Here is a 20,711-nt window from a genome sequence, read left to right as displayed (position 1 = left end):
TGGACCCTAGAGTCAGATAAATTTGGGTTCAAATCCTAGCTTGACCACTTTCTAGCTATATGATGTTTTTTTAAAAAATTGGTTTTATTATATTCAAACATATATAACAAAATTTACCATTTTAACCATTGAAGGGTATAATTAAGTAGTGTTAAAAATATACTCACAAGTTGTGTAGCCATCACCCCGACCTATTTTCAAAACATTTTTATTGTTGGAGACCGGGTATAAGCTGACACGGTCCTTGCACCTGAAGGGGCTAGCAAGGCTGGGACCCTTACCCACACAGTTTTCCCAGACTTGTTTGGATGGCAGTTATCAGTAGAATGAGAGCAACCTTTGTAGAATGAGAACAGCCTTTCATGGCTTATCAAGAAGTCTGTAACTATTTACTGAGATTTGCTGTACCAAGAATTTGTCCTTCTGCTCTGTCTCTCCCTTAGAGATTAAGAGGAACAAAGAATACATTCCTCTTGACAGACCTCCTATTCAGTGTTTGTGTATAAAAGTCATTGCGTGGTTAATAAACTTACTGCAGCTCCTCGACTGACCTGTAGTCCTCCCGATCCCGCTCTCCTGTCTTTCTTTCTTTTCTCAATTCCCACCTCCCTACCTCAGCCCGGCTCAACCTGTCAGGCTGGCCCTGACCTTTTATCATCCCAAACAGAAACTGTACCCACTAAGCAGCAGCTCCCCAGCTCCTGGTAACCTCTTAATCTACTTTGTCTTTATGAATATGTCTATTTCACATAAGTAAAATTATAGTTTTCTGTGTGTATGTATGTGGCTTACTTCATCTAGCATAATGTTTTTGAGCTTCATCCATGTTGTAGCAGGCATCAACACTTCATTCCTGTTTATGACTGAACAGTATTCCATTGTATCCATTCCAAATTGGGCAAAGCCTTATGAGCCAGACTGTTTGGTTGCCCATTACTCCAAATGGTCAAACATTTAGGACCACTGATTCCATTGTATGGAATATTATTCATTCATTAGTTGATGAACACCTGGTTGTTTTTACCTTTTGGCTATTGAAAATAATGCTGCTATGAACATGGGTGTACAAGTATGTATTTAAATACCTGTTTTCAGTTCTTTTAGGTATATACCTAGATGTGGAATTGCTAGATCACACGGTAATTTTATGTTAACTTAGACTTTTAAGTTTTTTCCACCTTATTTGGCTCAGTGGCTAGAGCATCGGCCTGCGGACCGAAGGGTCCCAGTTTCGATTCCCGTCAAGGACATGGACCTCAGTTGCAGACTCCTCCCCGGCCTGGCTCTGGTCAGGGTGAGTGCGGGAGGCAAAACCAGTCTATGTGTTTCTCTCACATTGATATTTCTCTCTGTCTTTCCCTTTCTCTTCCGCTCTCTCTAAAAATCAGTGGAAAAATATCCTCAAGTGAGGATTTAAAAAAATGTTTCCGTTTCCTCCTCTGGTAGTGGGAGCAAGAATGAAATCCACTTCTCAGGATTGTGATTCAATGAGATCATGCATGTAAAAGTGCTGCCTGGGATGAAGTAAGTGCTCATTCAATATTTACTGTTACCATTATTACACTAAAATGGGCCTCCTGGTTGTTCTGAGCTCTTATTAAATCTCCCTGATAGATCAAAGTCTTCAGTGGCTCATCAGTATTTATCAATGATTTGATATTATCATATGAAGTCATAGCCCCAAGGAGGTGAACATTCCTGGTGTCAGTCATCATAGAAGAGGTGGAACCTCAGACAGGCAACCAGGACTCAGGGAGTGAGATTCACAAAGGATGTTCTGCCCCTCTCTGAGGATGACCTGCCAGTGTCTGTACTTTGAGGAATACAGGCTAGTGTGATGGCTGCTGAAACTGGGCAAGGCCTTGCAAGCCAGGCTGTCTGGTTGCCCACGACTCCAAATGGCCAAAAATGGCTCAGACATTTAGTACCACTTACGGTTGGAGGTATGGGTGGGAGTAGTCAGAGAAATCTTTATGAAGAAAGGGGGTTTGAGGTAGGCCTTGAAGGAGCGTTAGGACTATTAGGCAGAGGCATGGAGAGTGTGGGGGGAAGGCACTGCCAGAAGAGACGACAGCAGTCAAGTATGTGGAGGCTGGAAGGGCAGGATGTGCGTGGAATGGTAATGGTCCTGACTGCAGACATGAAGGAGGTGTACTGTGGGGGATCCCTTAAGAATAACATCTGACAGGTAGATTGAATCAGGCTCTGGAGCGCTGAAATGGAAGGCTAGGGAGGATGAGGAGCTGTTTTTTTAAATGAGGAGCTATTTTTTTTAAAATTACACTTGGCATACATCATTATATTAGTTTCAGGTGTACACCCCAGTGATTAGACGTTACATAAGTGATCACCCCAATAAATCTTACACCCATCTGACACCATTCATAGTTATATAGTCATTAAAATATTATTGACTGTGTTCCCTATGCTGTATTTTGCATCCCCATGACTGTTCTGTAACAACCAATTTGTACTTCTTAATCCCTTCAGCTTTTTCACCCATCCCCCAAAACCCCCTCCCATCTGGCAACCGTCAAAATATTCTCTGTATTTATGAGTCTGTTTTTGTTCTGCTCATTCATTTTGTGTTTTAGATTCAGTTGTTCATAGATATGTATTTATTACCACTTTATTGTTCATATTTTTTATCTTTTCTTTCCTTCTCTTTCTTCTTAAAGAAGACCTTTTAACATTTTTTTTAAAAAAAATAGATTTTTATTGATTTCAGAGAGGAAGGGAGAGGGAAAGAGAGATAGAAATATCAGTGATGAGAGAGAATCATTGATCGCCTGCCTCCTGCACACCCCACACTGGGGAATGAGCCCGTAACCCAGGTATGTACCCTGGTCAGGAATCGAACCATGACCTCCTCATTCATAGGTCAATGATCAACCACTGAGCCATGCTGCTGGGCTAAATTTTTTTAAAATATATTTTTTATTGATTTCAGAGAGGAAGAGAGAGGGAGAGAGAGATCGAAATATCGATGAGAGAGAATCATTAATCAGCTGCCTCCTCCTGCACACCCCCTACTGGAGATTGAGCCCACAACCCAGACATGTGCCCTTGACTGAAATTGAACTCAGGACCCTTTCAGTTTGCAGGCTGATGCTCTATCCACTGAGTCACACCAGCTAGGGACGGGCTACTTTTTTTGAGAGAGAGAGAGAGAGAAACATTGATGTGAAAGCAAGACATCAATGGACTGCCTCCTCCACAACTCCTACCAGGGATCGAGCCCTCAACCTAGGCATGTGCCCTGACCAGGAATTGAATCAGCAGTCTTTCAGTGCATGGGACGATGCCCAACTGAGCCACACCGACTAGGGCTATTTCATGTACTCTTTATAACAATTCTATGATAGGTGCTATTATTATCACCATCTTCATTTTTCAGATGAGGAAACAGGCAGAAGGACTTGCCCAAGGCCATAGAACTAGTCAGTGATGAAGCAAGGATTCAAGCAGTATAGAGTTCTCAGCTCTTAATAGCAATGCTATTCTGCTTCTCATAATATAGACTGAAAATTTCTATATCCATACCTTTGAATAAATTATTCCAATTCCAAGAATTTAACCTGTAGATGTCTCATAGTTTGATATACAAAACAAATCATTTCAGCAATATTTATAATTTCCAGTAATAAATGCTGCATCAATAGGAGATTGGATTACAATCAGAAAAAAGGAGGAAACACTTTATGTACTTTTTATGGCAAGATTTCTAAAATGCATTAGGTTAAAACAAAAAAAAGGCAAAAGCAAGAATGGTGTGTAGTAAATGCCTCCATTCTTCCCTCCAGAGAAGATATGTACTTTTTGCTTGTCTGTGCATAAAATATCTCTGGAAGGATACACAAGAAGCCTATGAATTTAGTTGTCTATGGAAAAAACAGTTGGGAAGAAAAGCTGTATAGATGTTGACGTAAACAAAACCAATTTTGTATCTGGAGTGCTCTAAGCTTTGACTAACACTGTCTTTAGCAAAGCATACCAAAGCCTTCCAGTTGATGATTATCTGTGCTCCTTAAAATGTAGCCTTATATGTTATTGTTAGAAATAGCTGAAATGGTATAACAACTGAGATAAATATCAAACTGAAGTATTGATTATAAATAATCATTTTTCACAAGACCACCAGAAGGTACAGCCCCTGGCCTGTACTGCGTCCCTGGTCTTATCAATCATTAGTATCTAAGTTACACTAAACAAAAAAAGTATGTAACAGGGATCTGTTAGTGGAGAAAATTCGTGCAAAACTGCTGGGTCATCTTTGCTCCAACTTGCATTCTTGTAAGTAAATTACCCTATAGTAAATTTTTTATATTCTATGGAGTTGCTTACTTCATTTGTTGGTCTTAAGATACTTTCTCATGGTGACCATTACACCTTTACACACCGTTGGACAAGACTTCCCAGTGTACACCCTTTTTATACCTTTATAAAATTTTGAAGCATGTGAACACATTACCACTTCAAAGTTGAGTTAAAATTTTTAGAAAGAAAAAAGGAAGAGAGGAACTGTTTTAACTGTATTAAATAAAATAGTTTTTGAGAAATTGAGCCCTCCGCCTATTGTTAACTTTATTCTCCCTTACCTCCTACAGATTTCTTTTCCTCTTGCATCTTCAACATGTCCTCTCTATTCACTTCTTCTTCTCAGCTGACATATACACTCAAGACTTTTATCCCACATGAAATTTTAAAATCCTGACTTTAAATTCCCCTCTAATTTTCCTTTAATTTCTCTCCTATTTTTAATCAGACTTCTTGGTGAAATAATGTGATGAACACTTGTGTCTCTATCTTATTTCCCATTCATTGTAACTCATTGCAGTTTGGTCTCTGACCCCACCACCCTATTGGTACTTCTGTTAATTACATCAGCAATGACCTTCATGTTGCTGAATCCATCGGATGGAGGTCTTTCAGACCTTCCCTTATAAAAGCTCTCCATTAGCATTGTTGAGGACTTCCATCTTCTTTAAACCCTCTAATACGAAATATCACGTAGCTCTGGATTCTTTGTAATTCTTTTGTTTTTCTTCTCGTTCCCTCTGTCATCTTGTGTATGTCAAGTCTGTCCTTGGCCCTTCTCCATCTACATTCTTCTTGGCTGATCTCACCCCTCTCAAGGTTTTAACTATCACCAATATTCAACCTTTAACAAATAGGTACTGCTCGTTATCCTTACGGAGTTTAGAAATGGATGACTCTTAAACTAGAGACATTAATCATTGCCCCCTACATGCAGTCTACGCATCTGACTGTAGAGCTCTCTTTGCTTTCCTGCAACCTCTAGTCTCCTTGACCTCCCCAGAATCCCAGCCTTGTCTCTTCTTCTCCCAGGTTTGTCTTCTCCACTAGGCTCTGCTTGAATTTTCCTTCCCTGTGAAACTTTATTCAGGCAGTAAACTGGAGAAATTACAGGACTCATCTCATTTGTTCTCCATGCCTCAGAGATCACTAGACTTTATTGTCTGATGCTTAGTGTATTAAAGAAAATGATTACATCATATATTTTATCTTATTTATATAGTTGTTTCAGGTGTGAGGAAATCCAATTGTTTTTTACTCCATCTTAGCCAAAAGCAGGAGTCTTACCAGAACATGAAGATATTTTACGCTTATCCAAGTAAGTTTCATACTTGTTTTCTCTGAGCTTTCAGCCAAAATTGGGCAGCACTGCAGTTGCCTGACTCAGATGATTAGTATTAATTAGCTACAAATCAACTGGATAACTGACATTTATAGACTATTTCAATTCACAACAGTGGAATACTCATTCTTCTCTAGCTCACATGAAACATTCACCAAGATAGACTATATTCTGGGCCATACAACACACTTCAACAAAAATCATACAAAATATGCTCTCAGGCCACATAATAACAGAAACCAATAAGAGAAAGATAGCTGGGAAAATCTCAATATACTGGAAATTAAATGACATACTTCTAAATAACACATGAGTCAAAGAATAAATCTTAAGAGAAATTTAAGAAATATGTTGAACTAAATAAAAATGAAAATACAACTTATTAAAATTTGTGGGTTACAGTGAAAGTAGAAATTAGAGGGAAATTTACAGCATTGAATACATATATTAGAAAAGAAAAAACATCTAAAATCAATACTCTAAGTTTCCACCATAGGAAGCTAGAGGAAGAAAAGCAATATAAACCTAAATTAAGCAGAAAGAAAGAAAAATAGAAATCAATAAAATTTAAAACAGGAAAGCAATAGAGAAAATTAACAAAACCAAAAGCTGGTTCTTTAACAGATCAATAAGCCCTGGCCAGTGTGGCTCAGTTGGTTGAGTGTGGTCCCATACACTGAGAGGTAGCCCTTTCAATTCCCGATCAGGGCTTGGTCCCCAGTAGGGGGCGTATAGGAGGCAGCCAATAGATGTTCCGCTTTCCATTTCTCTCTCTAAAACAAAAATCAATAAAAACATTTAAAAAATAAGTAAAAGAATGTAGTCATTGCTCATAAATTACACCTTAATAAAGTTGATTAAGAACAAGAGTTAAATGAAAGAATCAACAGAAACATGAATCTAAGCATTTGGAAGAAAAGTAATGTTGCTACTGGGTAAAGGTGATTGTAAAAAATCTATTTTAGAGAGGGGAGAGGGAGAGAGAAACATCAATGATGAGAGAGGATCATTAATTGGCTGTTCCTGCATGCCCCCTACTGGGGATGGAGCTACAACCCTGGCCCATAAATCCAATGGGGACCTCCTGGTTCATAGGTTGATGCTCAACCACTGAGTCACACCAGTGGGGCTGAGTAAAGGTGATTTTAAACAAAATTTGTAATATGCCACTCTCATTCTCTTGTGCATTAGCTACAAAAGAAACAGAACTACATGAAACATTTCAGGTACAATTTACCAAGGTGATAATCAGTTTGCTTTTAATAGAACAAAGAGGTCATTTATTATTAAAAAATGACCAGTGGAGCCCAGCCAGCATGGCTCAGCGATTGAGTACCGACCCATGAACCAGGAGGTCACAGTTCCATTCCCCATCAGGGCACCTGCCTGGCTTGTGGGCTCCATCCCCAGTGGGGGGCGTGCAGAGGAGGCCAATCAGTGATTCTCTCATCATTGATGTTTCTCTTTCCCTCTCCCTTCCTCTCTGAAAGCAATAAAAAAAAAAATGACTAGTGGAGCCCTAGTCGGTTTTGCCCAGTAGTTGGAGCTTTGGTTAGAGGACTGAAGGGTCAAGGGTTCATCCCAGATGGGTTAAAGGCTCCATCCCCAGCCCCACTTGGGGCACCCGTGGGAGGCAAGCAAAGGACATGGATGTTTCTCTCTCCCTCTCCCTCTCCCTTCTACTCTCCCAAAAATATCCTCGGGTGAGGATTCAGAGAAAAAAAAAAAAAAAAGACTAGTGGTGCTGATAACTTTTTACATTTATTGCCATTTGCTTTTTAAAAAATTGTCTGTGAACTTTACCAATTTTTCTGTTGGGTTGTTCCTGTTTACAGGCCTCACCAGCCTGGGAGCTCCTTGGAGACAAGGACTGTATGTGTCTCGGTTCTTTATCCTCAGCCCAGCACAGCGTTTGTATTTCGCTCACAAATACAAGCACTGTGCTGTTACAGTGGAACTGAATGATCTTAATTTACTCTCATAACGCTTTGGAGATTTTAATATTATTTTTATTTTACCGATGAGGAACACACGACGCAGAGGTTGCATAATTTGCAGCCACACAAATGGTCTTCTGACTTGACACCACGAATTTACTGAAATTGTCCTCCATTTCCTCCAGAGATGTTTGCTCGGGACCTTTCTTTCGGGTATCAACTGAGCATTTTAAGTGAATGTAAAATTAGCCAAGATGAACCTCTGCTAGGCACAGTGCGTCCCTTCCTTGCCTCCTCGTTTCCTTCCGCTTTGCGGCTCTTTTGGCCCCGGCGACTCGCCATCGCCCTGCGGAGGCGTTCACTAGCCGCGGTGAGGGGATGGCGACCGGGGCGCCAGACTCGCAGGCGCGATTCGGTCAGTCCGTGAAGGGGCTTCTCACGGAGAAGGTGAACACCTGCGGTACCGACGTCATCGCCCTCACCAAGCAGGTGCTGAAGGGCTCGCGGAGCTCCGAGGTGAGCCGCGGCACACTCCCCGGGCCCGGGCCCCGGGCCCCCGGGACTGCGGGCTTTCCAGGCGGTGGAAAGGGGGTCGCGTTGCATCTTGGGAATAGTGGGCTGTGGGTTGTGGCGGCGAGTAGAGCTCGTCCGCGGAGGGCAAGTGTTGCATTCTGGGAAGTGTAGTGCTAGGAGGACCAGCTGTACCGGAGGGGAAAGGAAGGAGAGGATGGGAATCGGGGTTTTAAAAAGCAGCGGTGGTCGCAGGACGACAGGGGGCGAGGAGGGGGAGATAGTAATCCTAACCAGTTCCTCATTTGTTTCTCCGGGTTGTCTCTGTCTCTTCCGGCCCCCAAATTCCGCATGGTTTTGCCTTTAACATCCCAGATGTCTTCCATCTTTTGTGCATCACCTGTCTATGGACTTATTATTTTTTGATTTGTCTTACTGGGCACATTCTTGGGTTTCTGTCTTATTTATTTATTTACTTACTTACTTACTTACTTTCCCTTTTAAAAAAGTTTTTGTCATTAATATTTCCTTTACTTTTTTATGGTTAAAATTTTAAAATTTTTATAATTTTATTTATTTTCATATTTATTTAACAGTAGCATACTTTATTAAAAGAAACACTGGACATAGGGATTCTTTTTGAGGAATAATCTTCATCTTCACTGACAGGTATCATGGAGAAGCCAGATTTCTACACCAACTAATGGAAAATTAATCACTGATGAGTCTAGTTCCAAACCCCAAAAAAGGACATACACAAACGTTGGGATTGATTCATTCAGTTAAAACATTTCCATTGCTAAACTATATTTGCTACTGAAAAATACTCATTTTCCTGGATATTCTATTTTGTCAAAAGACAGTATTTATTATGTTATTTACATTAATTGACATTTACAAAGAATGGAGAGATCAGAGAGACAATACTCTAAAGTATTAAGACCTTTATCTCTCTCTCTTTTTTGTTTAAATGTGCCTGGACACGAACCATGACTTACTGGTTCATAGGTTGATGCTCAAACACCGAGCCACACCAGTTGGGCAAGACCTTTATCTCTTTTATTTTTTTTAATTATTTTTATTTTTTTTAAAATATATTTTATTGATTTTTTACAGAGAGGAAGGGAGAGGGATAGAGAGTTAGAAACATCGATGAGAGAGAAACACCGATCAGCTGCTTCCTGCACTCTCCCTGCTTTGGATGTGCCCGCAACCAAGGCACATGCCCTTGCCTGGAATCGAACCTGGGACCCTTGAGTCCACAGGCTGATGCTCTATCCCAGCCGTGGGCAAACTCTGGCCCACGGGCCGGATCTGGCCCGTTCGAAATGAATAAAACTAAAAAGAAAAAGACCGTACCCTTTTATGTAATGACTAGAGGCCCGGTGCACAAAAATTTGTGCACTCGGGGGGGAGGGGGGGTCTCTCAGCCTGGCCTGTGCCCTCTTGCAGTCTGGGACCCCTCGGGAGATAACGCCCTGCTGGCTTAGGCCCGCTCCCGGGTGGCAGAGGGCAGGCCCAATCCCTAGGTGCAGCCCCTGGTCAGGCTCAGAGCAGGGCCGATTGGGGAGTTGGGGCACCGACCCCTGTCACGCACAGAGCAGGGTTGATCAGGGGGTTGGGGAGCTCCCCCCTGTCATGCACAGAGCAGGGCTGATCAGGGGGTTGGGGAGCTCCCCCCTCTCATGCACAGAGCAGGGCTGATCAGGGGGTTGAGGTGCTCCCCCCTGTCACTCACAGAGTAGGGCTGATAGGGGAGTTGGGGCACCACCCCCTGTCACACACAGAGCAGGGCGGATCAGGGGGTTGGGGCGCTGCCACTGTCACACTCAGCGCAGGGCCGATGGGGAGGTTATGGCTCTACCCCGTCACACACAGAGCAGGGCCCGTGGGGGGCGGGGGGGGGGGCGGGTTGGGGCGCTGCACCTTGTCACACACAGAGCAGGGCCGATCAGGGGGGTTTGGTCGCTGCCCCCTGTCACGCTGATCCCGGTGCCAGGAGGCCTCGCTGCACCGCTGATCCCGGTGCTGGGAGGCCTCTCGGCTCCGCTGATCCCACTGCTGGGAGGCATATTACCCTTTTACTATATAGGATAGAGGCCTGGTACACGGGTGGGGGCCGGCTGGTTTGCCCTGAAGGGTGTCCTGGATCAGGGTGGGGGTCCCCACTGGGGTGCCTGGCCAGCCTGGGTGAGGGGCTGAGGGCAGTTTTCAGGCTGACAGGTGACTGAAGCTCCCAACCTGTCCTTTTTTCCTTTTTTTTCTTCATTCTGGGCCAGCTTTAGCTCTGAGGCTCGGCTCCAGCTATGAGACTTCCACTGCTGAAAGCAGGTTTCTGGCCTTTGTTTACCCTTCTGTATTTGAAACAATGTTGCGGTCTTGCTGGCTGAAGCCAGGGGTTTTGTTTAGCTTCAATTTTTGTAACATAGTTGCTTAGAGTGCAGCTGAGAGGCCGGCAAGGCAGGCTGGGAAGCTTTGCCTTCCTCCATCGCTAAAGCAAGCAAGCCTCATGTTAGTTTCCAGCTGCCTGGCTGCAGGCCGCCATCTTGGCTGTCAGTTAATTTGCATATCTCGCTGATTAGCCAATGGGAAGGGTAGCGGTTGTATGCCAATTACCATGTTTCTGTTTTATTAGATAGGATGTTTACTTTGAATTTATATTAGTTCACACAAACACTCCATCCATGCTTTTGTTCCGGCCCTCCGGTCCAGTTTAAGAACCCATTGTGGCCCTCGAGTCAAAAAGTTTGCCCACCCCTGCTCTATCCACTGAGCCAAACTGGTTAGGGCCCTTTATCTCTTTTAAATGTTCTTAATGAACTATAAAATTTAGCAGTTACATTTAGGTTTTTATAACTTGCAGGTGTCTGAGTATCTTTTAATCTGCTTCCTCCTTTCAAAATTCTTTCCATTCTTAACAGAACATTTTTGCTTCTTAGTGCTAATCATGTAGAATTTTTTTAAAAAAAATTCTGTTTCATACATTTTTGAATTAAAAGACCAAAAAAAGTAAAACCTATATAGGATCATCTCCCCCCTCTATAAATACTGGTATTTTCTATTAACCATATTTCATATTTAGAGTTATATTTATATGTCAAGATGTCCAAGTACACAAGCTTCTGCAGAACTTCCAATTTCATTTTGAAAGCTTCCTCAACACAATAGAGGGCTTATTTTTACTCTGGCTTGTTTGAACAACACAAGGAGGTTGACACTTTTAAACTTAATGTGTTTTATTGTTATGAAAACAGACTTCGATGGATGGTGATCCTAGCATTTGGTTAGTGACTGATTGATGATCACCCAGGTTACTGACTTCATACTCATTTCTGTTTGCTAATTTGACACTTGATTGTTCAACATGTATCTCCTAGGTCCGTGGTCGGCAAACTACGGCTCACGAGCCACATGCGGCTTTTTGGCCCCTTGAGTGTGGCTCTTCCTAAGCCTTAGGAGTACCCTAATTAAGTTAATAACAATGTACCTACCTATATAGTTTAAGTTTAAAAAATTTGGCTCTCAAAAGAAATTTCAATCTTTGTACTGTTGATATTTGGCTCTGTTGACTAATGAGTTTGCCGACCACTGTAGGGAATGCAAGAATAGCAAATTCTAAGCAGATGATTTTGCTACCCTTTACCCAAGGGTTAGTTGAAGTTAAAGAGGAAAGCTATTAATGAAATAAAATTAGGGAGTGAGTGACCTGTGGATATCACTTACATTGGGTCTGGTCCCTCCTTATTGGTGAGTCTAACCGAAAGAGACTGGACCATGAGTTCTAGGTCTTAGCTTTTCCTCACTTTGAGTATTTTGGGCCAATCTCTGGCCTGCAAACTTTCTGTTGAGCAATCAGCTGGTGAGGTCAGTATTTTCTCTTTTTTAATTTTTATTATTTTGAGAGTACATTTATTAAAGCTGGGGACAGTGAAACAAGAAAGGGCTTAGGATAGAGGAAGCAACAGGAGAGCCTGGGTGGGGCTGCTTTGGCTCACTGGGAAATCTGAGAAAAGGGGGCCTTGGAGACAGGGTCAGGGGTCAGCCTGATATGAGCGCTGCCGCTGCCCACTGCTCCCCAGTTACAAGCCTGTGGGGTTCCTTAGAGTTAGGAAATGCACACCTGAGAGGGAAGAGGAGGGGGAAGGGAAAGGTGCCCCCGAGCTCCCTGGAGTGGGAACGCATATGAACTTCATATTTTTACTGAATCTCTTACATGATACTTACCACATACTGTATTTCCTTCTTCTATAGTTGCTTACATACCTTGCCATTTTCTTTAGTAGACTATGAGGTTTTGGGGTGTCTTACTGATTTCACTCCTTCTCAACCCCATAGAGCACTGCTTCTCTCTTCAGCAGATTCCACATAGATATTTTGTTTGAACTGACAATTTCCATATGTAAAACATTCCTTCTACAGTATTCATTTAATAAACACCTATTGAGTATTTGCTGTGTGTCAGGAGACAGAACAAAGTCCCTGTACTTAGGAAGCTAACATTTTGGTGAGGAGACAAACACATGACACACATACGAGAATCAGGTGGTTATAAATACTGTGAAGAAAAATAAAGCTGGGACTAGAGAGTGACGAAAGGGTTTACTGAAACAGGTTGCCACGAAAGGGCTCTCTGAGAATGTGACATTTGAGCAGACACTAGAACAGTGGTTCTCAACCTGTGGGTCGCGACCCCTTTGGGGGTCGAACGACCCTTTCACAGGGGTCGCCTAAGACCATCGGAAAACACATATATAATTACATATTGTTTTTGTGATCAATCACTATGCTTTATGTTCAACTTGTAACAATGAAAATACATCCTGCATATCAGATATTTACATTACGATTCATAACAGTAGCAAAATTACAGTTATGAAGTAGGAACGAAAATAATTTTATGGTTGGGGGTCACCACAACATGAGGAACTGTATTAAAGGGTCGCGGCATTAGGAAGGTTGAGAACCACTGCACTAGAATGAAGTGAGGGAGCAAGTCATGTGGGCAAAATGGAGGCAGAGAGCTCCAAGGAAGTAGCAGGTGCGAAACCTTGAGATGGGCATGTGCACAATAAATGCATGGAGGCCACTGTGGCTGGCACGAAGTGAGGAGAAACACACCAGTGTGTCCACAGCAGAGTGAATGCTGTGACTGATGTGCTGCTCCAGGTGAATCGTGTGCTTAGTGGGGGTCCTTTTTGTTTTTCCCCTAAACCTGTGTAAAGCGCTTAGCTTGTTATTGAAATGACATTATCTAATGGGATAATATGGAAAACAGTGAACTGTGAGTGCAAAAAAGAAAAGAGGGTTGCTATTGCTATGAAAACTAAGTTGAAAGTCAGAAATACTTGTTGAAGGTGAGTACTAAGACAAGCAGCTGTTGAGTTAATTATGAGCAAGACAGTGGTAAAGGTCTGGGGTGAAAACCCTAGAAATCTACAAAGACTCAGTACTCAAAAGAAACCCAAACTGAAAACCTTAGATCATACACTATGTGTGTGGTCGGTTTATGTAAGAAAATGATGTACAATGCCACCAAATACATCTGTCATCAAAGGAACGACCTTGGCCCTGCATTACAACAGCATTCCAGGCAATCACACCAAGTCTATCTTCTAAAAGTCTCTCAACCCCTTTCCACCCTCCCCCCCTTTTTTTGTTGTCAATCCTCACCAGAGGATATTTTTTTCCATTGCTTTTTCAGAGAGAGTGGAAGCGGGTGGGGGAAGTGAGAGGGAGAGAGAAAGAGAGAGACATCGATTGGTTGCCAAATGCGCCCCCACCAGAGCCGGGGATCAAAATGCAACCCTTATGGGCTGACACACTAACCACTGAACAAAACTGGCCAGGGCCCCTTTTTTATTTACTGCCACGTCTGTGGTTCCGGCCACTCTGGTTGCTGGCTTAGAATACTGCGGTGTTCTCCTAACCAATCTCCCTGCCTTCAGTCCCTCTCCAGTCCATTCTACTTGCCACACCTATAAAACAGTAAATCTGATCATGCCACTTTTCTGTAAAGTTACTGGTACACTGATGAGGAATTCTAAACCCCAACCTTTACGTCTCAGCTTAGAAGACATCTCTTTTAGAAACCACTCCCTGAACACCTGCCCCTGTAATGGATTAGACATACCCCTCCGGCCCCCCCAGGGCCATGTGCTCAAGGCATCCAGTGCTTTCCCTCAGCACTCACGGCAGGTATTGTGATGCCTGTGTCCTCTTTGTAACCCCCCCCTGTGAGCCCCATTAGGACAGTGACTATGTCTCTTATTGGCATATCATAGGAACTTAATAATATTCATTGAATGAATGAATGAATGAATGAATGAAGATTCCATTAGGACCCCTTTTTCTGCCATCAGTTTGTCAGTTACATCCCCCATCTATAAGAGATTGGAGTTTGCTACTTAAAAGTGGCCACAGGAAGCAACAGGCACTCTCAGACATTGTAAAGTGGGAATTCAAAATGGCATAACTCTAATGGAAGAGGAACTTGGCAATATGTAGCAAAATTAAAACCCTCTGATCTAGCTGTTACAATCATGACTTTATGAGTCTGTCCCAAAGATAGGCTGGCAAAAAGGAGCAAAGATATTTAAGGTACTTTTTTTGTAGCACCCATAATAGCAAAAAACTGGAAACAGTCCCAAAGTCCACATACTCTTATGGGACTTTGAATACTCCTATGGGACATGTACAGTGGAGTGCTGTGCAGCCCTTAAAGCAAGAGATTGAATGAAAATGCTGCAGATTCAGCTAAGTGTTTGTTGTCAAGTGAAAATAGCAGGGTATGGAAGAGGGCATATTGTAGGTTACCTTTCAAGTAAGGTGAGAAACTATGGGATAGAACAGTGATGGCGAATCTATGACACGCATGTCAGAGGTGACACGCGAACTCATTTTTTTGGTTGATTTTTCTTTGTTAAATGGCATTTAAATATATAAAATAAATATAAAAAAATATAAATCTTTGTTTTACTATGGTTGCAAATATCAAAAAATTTCTATATGTGACACGGCACCAGAGTTAAGTTAGGGTTTTTCAAAATGCTGACACGCCGAGCTCAAAAGGTTCGCCATCACTGGAATAGAAGGTCTTATTTTATTGTTTTGACATTAGAAGTATGTAAAGGTTTATTAATTTTAAAATGTAAAAACGACAATAAATAGAAGTTACCATGAGGGAAGGAATCTGGTGGCTGAAGCAGTGCTCATGTTCCTGGTTAATTTGAAGCCATGGGTCCCCTTCCTACCGTAATCACTCTGACCCAAAGGAACAAGGAAGGTTGGAGGACACACATAACAATAGCTCCCTTTACAAGGCCGACAGCATCTGCCAGGATCAGGGTGCGACTGTAGGCCAGAAACCTCTGTTGATCTCTTCTTGCCTCTCAGTGTTGAGTCCCATCTCTTTGACCACAGACCACCCCACTGAATCAGAGCTCAGGGCCCAGCCATCAGTGAACTCATTAAAGATTTCACATTTCTCCTCTCTTTTTTCTTCCCCACCCCCATCTGGCTATCCTTCACCTCGAGGTTTCCCACTTTCAATCCTGAGCTTCTTCCCAAGCCTTTCCCTCCCTCTCTGGGACTCTTATTCCACTTCTAAGCAGCTGCATTCCTTCTAGCCTTCAGTCCTACCCTAACCCCTGCCCCTCGCTCCTCTCAAACCACCCCAAATCTCAAATTTGCCTTTAAAAAATCAGAAGTTAGCTTTTCAATGGGCTTGTGGAACCAAAGGTTGCCTTTTTAATTTGCAGACTTCTCCTCACAGCACCAGACTAATAAGCTATGCAGAGAACTCAGCAGTTACGGAGCACTGCATTTCTCAGGAAGTGGCCTTTGGAACAGGTGTTGAGCCCATGCCAGAGCTGCCACAGTGACAAAGAAAGGGATTTTTACATGAACAAATGGAGCACTGTCCTCCATTACGTTTAGAGTGTTGGCAGTTGTATAGGAGAGGGTGGGACAAGAGAGGGCAGAGGCATAACAGCTGCAGAGAGGTTACAGAAAGTTTGGAAATTTTGAATATTACCATTTTATTTTTGTCTTCCAGCTGCTAGGTCAGGCAGCTCGGAACATGGTACTACAGGAAGATGCCATCTTGCACTCAGAAGATGTAAGAAACCATTTCTTTTATGAATTGGGTTTTATATATACAGTTTGTGTGGCTACAAGGGAGTGTGATGTTCTATTTCTCTTTTTTTAATGCAGAGTTTAAGGAAAATGGCAATAATAACTACACATCTTCAATACCAGTGAGTATGCCCTCTCCGCTGACTACTTGCTACAAATGTGGCCGCTGCTTGCTGTGTTGGTGCTTCAGCTGTTTTCCTATGGAAGCAGGAGTTGGGAATACTGGTGGGGCTGGTCAAGGATGAGTTCCTTCCGGAAAAGATTGCAGAAGTCGGGGTGAGGGGTGAGATCAGGAGCAGGGACCACCTTTGGTGAACCTTTCTGTGTTAATTTGAGAGCTTCTGAGAGGAAGGGACTGTAAACCCCATAATGGCAGGGCCCATGCCAGGACCATGCTAGCACAGTGCTTGGCACCCAGTAGTCACTTAATTAGTATTTGTTGATTGTCTGTGCTCGAGCTTTCTCCTGGGGAGTCTGCTCCTTCAGTGGGGAGTCAAGTGTAACTGACCTATATCCTACACTCCCCATAGGTAGCGCAGCCCTAGCTACGTGTAAATCATCCAGGAGATTTTGGAATGTAAAGACATCTTCTCCATTATAACTTTGAATAATGTTATGATTTAATTAGCTTTTCATCTTATTTAATTTTGTTTTATATTTTATGTAGCTGATATTATACTTAGGTACCTTCTGGAAATGTATGGTTGGAAATTTAACTTGATATTTAAATAACTAGATGTTCATTCAGTGGGTGTGTACATATCAGCTATGTGACCATTTAACTCTACATACCAGGGGTCCTCAAACTGCGGCCCGTGGGCCACATGCAAATACAAATATTGTATTTGTTCCCGTTTTGGTTTTTTACTTCAAAATAAGAGATGTGCAGTGTGCATAGGAATTTGTTCACAGTTTTTTTTTAAACTATAGTCCGGCCCTCCAACAGTCTGAGGGACAGTGAACTGGCCCCCTGTTTAAAAAGTTTGAGGACCCCTGCTACATACTCCGCAAACCAAATTTGAGTCATGCATGTAGTTTGTGAAACTACATCCTACACTCTGTGATAGGATATTGCTACCTCCTTAGGTTTAGAACCTATCTTTTCGGCAGCTCTGACTCTGGTAGTGAACAGATTCATGAGCACAAACTTAGGATGGAATGGACAGAAATATAGAATGTGACATAAGTTGGAAATGTGTTCTGCCTGTATATATATGGCTGTAAATAACTTCTACTAGTCCACTGAGTTTTCTTATGTTTGTTTTCCTCCTTCCTTTTCTGATTTAGGCAAGAAGCTATTCAGAAGAAGTAAGTAACCCCACAGATAGGGGAGTGGGTAGCCAACTGAAGTAGGCTATAGGGAATTATACTGCAGGGCCTAGGATTAGTGCATAACTCTGGTAGACAGATGCCCTTAAATTGATAGACACTCTGGCATAGCTCATTTGGGATATAAAGAATACAGTATATTTCAAAGGCATGCACTACTAGGAAAGGCTTTCTAAGAGTTACAGGGTGTAGAGACCAACCTTAAGAAAACTTTTTACATTGGTGATCATCATTAAATAGAGTAAATGTGCTAACATCATTAAACAGCCTTTTTTTTTTTTTTTTTTTAGTGGCCTAAATCTGTCCCTTGTAATATTGTTTACACTACTAATTGGCTCTACAAACCTTTTCTTCGTTGTTTAAAAACTTCTGGGACCCTAGGAGACCAATGTACTTGTTGATTTAGCCTCAACAGTACTTATATGTTAAAGTACAAATAATTTGTGGAGATGTCTTTATTGCTCATTCTGCATAAACTTTTTCTCTAATTTCTAGTGTTGAGCAGTCATCGGATCTACAGGACCAGCTGAATCACCTGTTGAAATAGAATGGTTATAAGAAGGCTTTGCCTGATGCTGAGGAGGAAATATCTACCACAACCATTGTGCTGTGGGTTTGATTTTCCATTTCCTTCTCCAAAAGTTAAGTTAGAAAATATTTGTGATGATGTACAGTTTCTCCTGAAAAGAAGCTAGGTGGTTGAATTTTGAAAGCACTTCTTGAATCAGAATAACCCACACTCTTCTTGAATTTTTAAGTGCTCTATTAGTTTGATATGAAAGCAAAATTAAAAGCTGTCTTACTTTTTCCCATAGAACTTTAATGTCATATTGTCTAAATGTGATTCTTAAATAGAGCTTCTATTGTGCACATAGAGAATGGTTCTTCTTAAAGAATTTTTTCTTTGAATTATAAATTCAGGAAACATTTTAATTTCCTGGTCACAGAATGGTGATAGGTAATACCTTTTTTCTAGTAACTTGGGAGATACTTACTTTATTCATTACAGCAAATACCTAAATGATAATCAGGCAAATTGCATCATATCTAGCCAGCTGCAAAATCCTGCCTTGACCTGCATTCCTAGTTTCTTTGTTGTTGTGACTCTTGATTATGTGGCCCTGGGTTCATTTTGTAATATTGCTAGTAATCAGCAAATTCATTTGTATGATATTGCCAAATGCGAAAGCAGTTGAATTATTATGAGTGATTGCAGTATAGGGCTCTGCCATGCGGAAAACCTTATGTTTGTAGACTGTTACATATACATTGAATTAATCTTGTTAAATGGCATTACCATTGTCTATAGTTAAGTCTGAATGTCTTTACTTTGTTTGAATTTAAAATGGGACCTCTCTCCTGTTCCAGTTCAGTTCTTAATTTATTAATGGATTGGGAGAAAGCTGACATAAGAAAATGAAGTTTTGCCCTGGCCAATGTGGCTCAGATGGTTGAGTGTCATCTAATGCACCAAAAGGTCCGGTTCAATTCCTGGTCAGCGCACATGCCCGAGTTGCAGGCTCAACCCCCAGCAAGGGGTGTGCAGGAGGCAGCTGACCAATGTTTCATTGATGTCTCTCTCCCTCTTCCTTCCTTTCTTAAAAAAATATCGATTAAAACACATTTTAAAAAAGTTTTTACTGGAAGAAAAAAAGTTCAATTTAATTCATATTACATATCATCAAATATCAAATTGACTAATCATATCAGACTGCATTTAGCCCTCATTTTACATGTTCATGTTAACTGTGGTTAAAAAAAACCCCAAAAACCAAATAAAAACAGTCCTAGCTGGTTTGGCTCAGTGGAGAGAGCATCAGCCTGCAGACCAAAGGGTCCCGGGTCTGATTCTGGTCAAGGGCACGTACCTTGGTTGCAGACTCCTTCCTGGCTCGGGCCCTAGTCTGGGCTCATGCAGGAGGCAACCAGTTGATGTTTCTCTAACATAGATATTTCTCTCTCTCGTTCCCTCTCTCTTCCACTCTCCCTAAAAAATCAATGGAAAAATATCCTCGGGTGATATTTTACACCAAAAACCCCCCAAAACACAAATGAGGTGTGAAGAAATTCACTTATGCATTTATTCTATAAGCATTTATTACAATTACTAGAGGCCTGGTGCACAAAAATTTGTGCACTTGGGGGGGGGGTGGGAGTGGAGGGAGGGGTCCCTCAGCCCGACCTGTGCCCTCTCGCAGTCTGGGACCCCTCGGGAGATAACGACCTGCTGGCTTAGGCCTGCTCCCGGGTGGCAGAGGGTAGGCCCAATCCCTAGGTGCAGCCCCTGGTCGGGCTCAGAGCAGGGCCGATTGGGGAGTTGGGGCGCCGCCCCCTGTCATGCACAGAGCAGGGCGGATCGGGAGGTTGCGATGCCACCCTCAGTCATGCTCAGGGTAGGGCCGATTGGGGGGTTGGGGCACTGCCCCATCACACTCAAGGCAGGGTCGATGGGGAGGTTGCGGCGCCACCCCCTGTCACGCACAGAGCAGGGCCCATCAGGGGGTTGGGGAGCTCCCCCTTGTCATGCACAGAGCAGGGCCCATCAGGGGGTTGAGGAGCTCCCCCCGTCACTCACAGAGTAGGGCCGATAGGGGAGTTGGGGCACTGCCCCCTGTCACACACAGAGCAGGGTGGATCAGGGGGTTGGGGCACTGTCCTCTATCACCCACAGAGCAGGGCCAATCAGGGGGTTGGGGCACTGCCACTCTCACACTCAGGGCAGGGCAGATGGCGAGGTTATGGCTCTACCCTGTCACACACAGAGCAGGGCCCATGGGGTGGGGGGGTTGGGGCGCCGCACCCTGTCACACACAGAGCCGCAGGGTGATCAGGGGGTTGGGGAGCTCCCCCCTATCAGGCACAGAGCAGGGCTGATCAGGGTGTTGGGGCGCCTTCCCCTGTCACGAACTGAGCAGGGCGGATAGGGAGGTTGTGGCCCCGCCCCCTGTCACACACAGAGCTGCAGGGCGATCAGGGGGTTTGGATGCTGCCCCCTGTCATGCTGATCCCAGTGCTGGGAGGCATATTACCCTTTTACTATATAGGATAGAGGCCTGGTGCATGGGTGGGGGCCGGCTGGTTTGCCCTGAAGGGTGTCCTGGATCAGGGTGGGGGTCCCCACTGGGGTGCCTGGCCAGCCTGGG

General features: G+C 43.1%; 1 protein-coding gene across 1 annotated transcript; it reads left to right on the top strand.

Annotated features, from left to right (window-relative positions):
* The first annotated feature begins 7,662 nt into the window (after positions 1–7,662).
* On the top strand, positions 7,663–18,935 carry BORCS7 (BLOC-1 related complex subunit 7). The gene is made up of 5 exons (XM_036336128.1): positions 7,663–8,112; positions 16,160–16,222; positions 16,318–16,361; positions 17,527–17,547; positions 18,064–18,935. The coding sequence occupies exons 1-5, from the start codon at positions 7,975–7,977 to the stop codon at positions 18,113–18,115; spliced, it is 318 nt and encodes a 105-aa protein (XP_036192021.1). The 5' UTR covers positions 7,663–7,974; the 3' UTR covers positions 18,116–18,935.
* The last annotated feature ends 1,776 nt before the right edge of the window (positions 18,936–20,711 follow it).

This window comes from Myotis myotis, unplaced genomic scaffold (assembly GCF_014108235.1).
Source record: "Myotis myotis isolate mMyoMyo1 unplaced genomic scaffold, mMyoMyo1.p scaffold_m19_p_15, whole genome shotgun sequence".
NCBI lineage: Eukaryota > Metazoa > Chordata > Mammalia > Chiroptera > Vespertilionidae > Myotis > Myotis myotis.
Note: the sequence above shows the minus strand (reverse complement) of the source record. Positions and strands in the feature narration are given on the sequence as shown.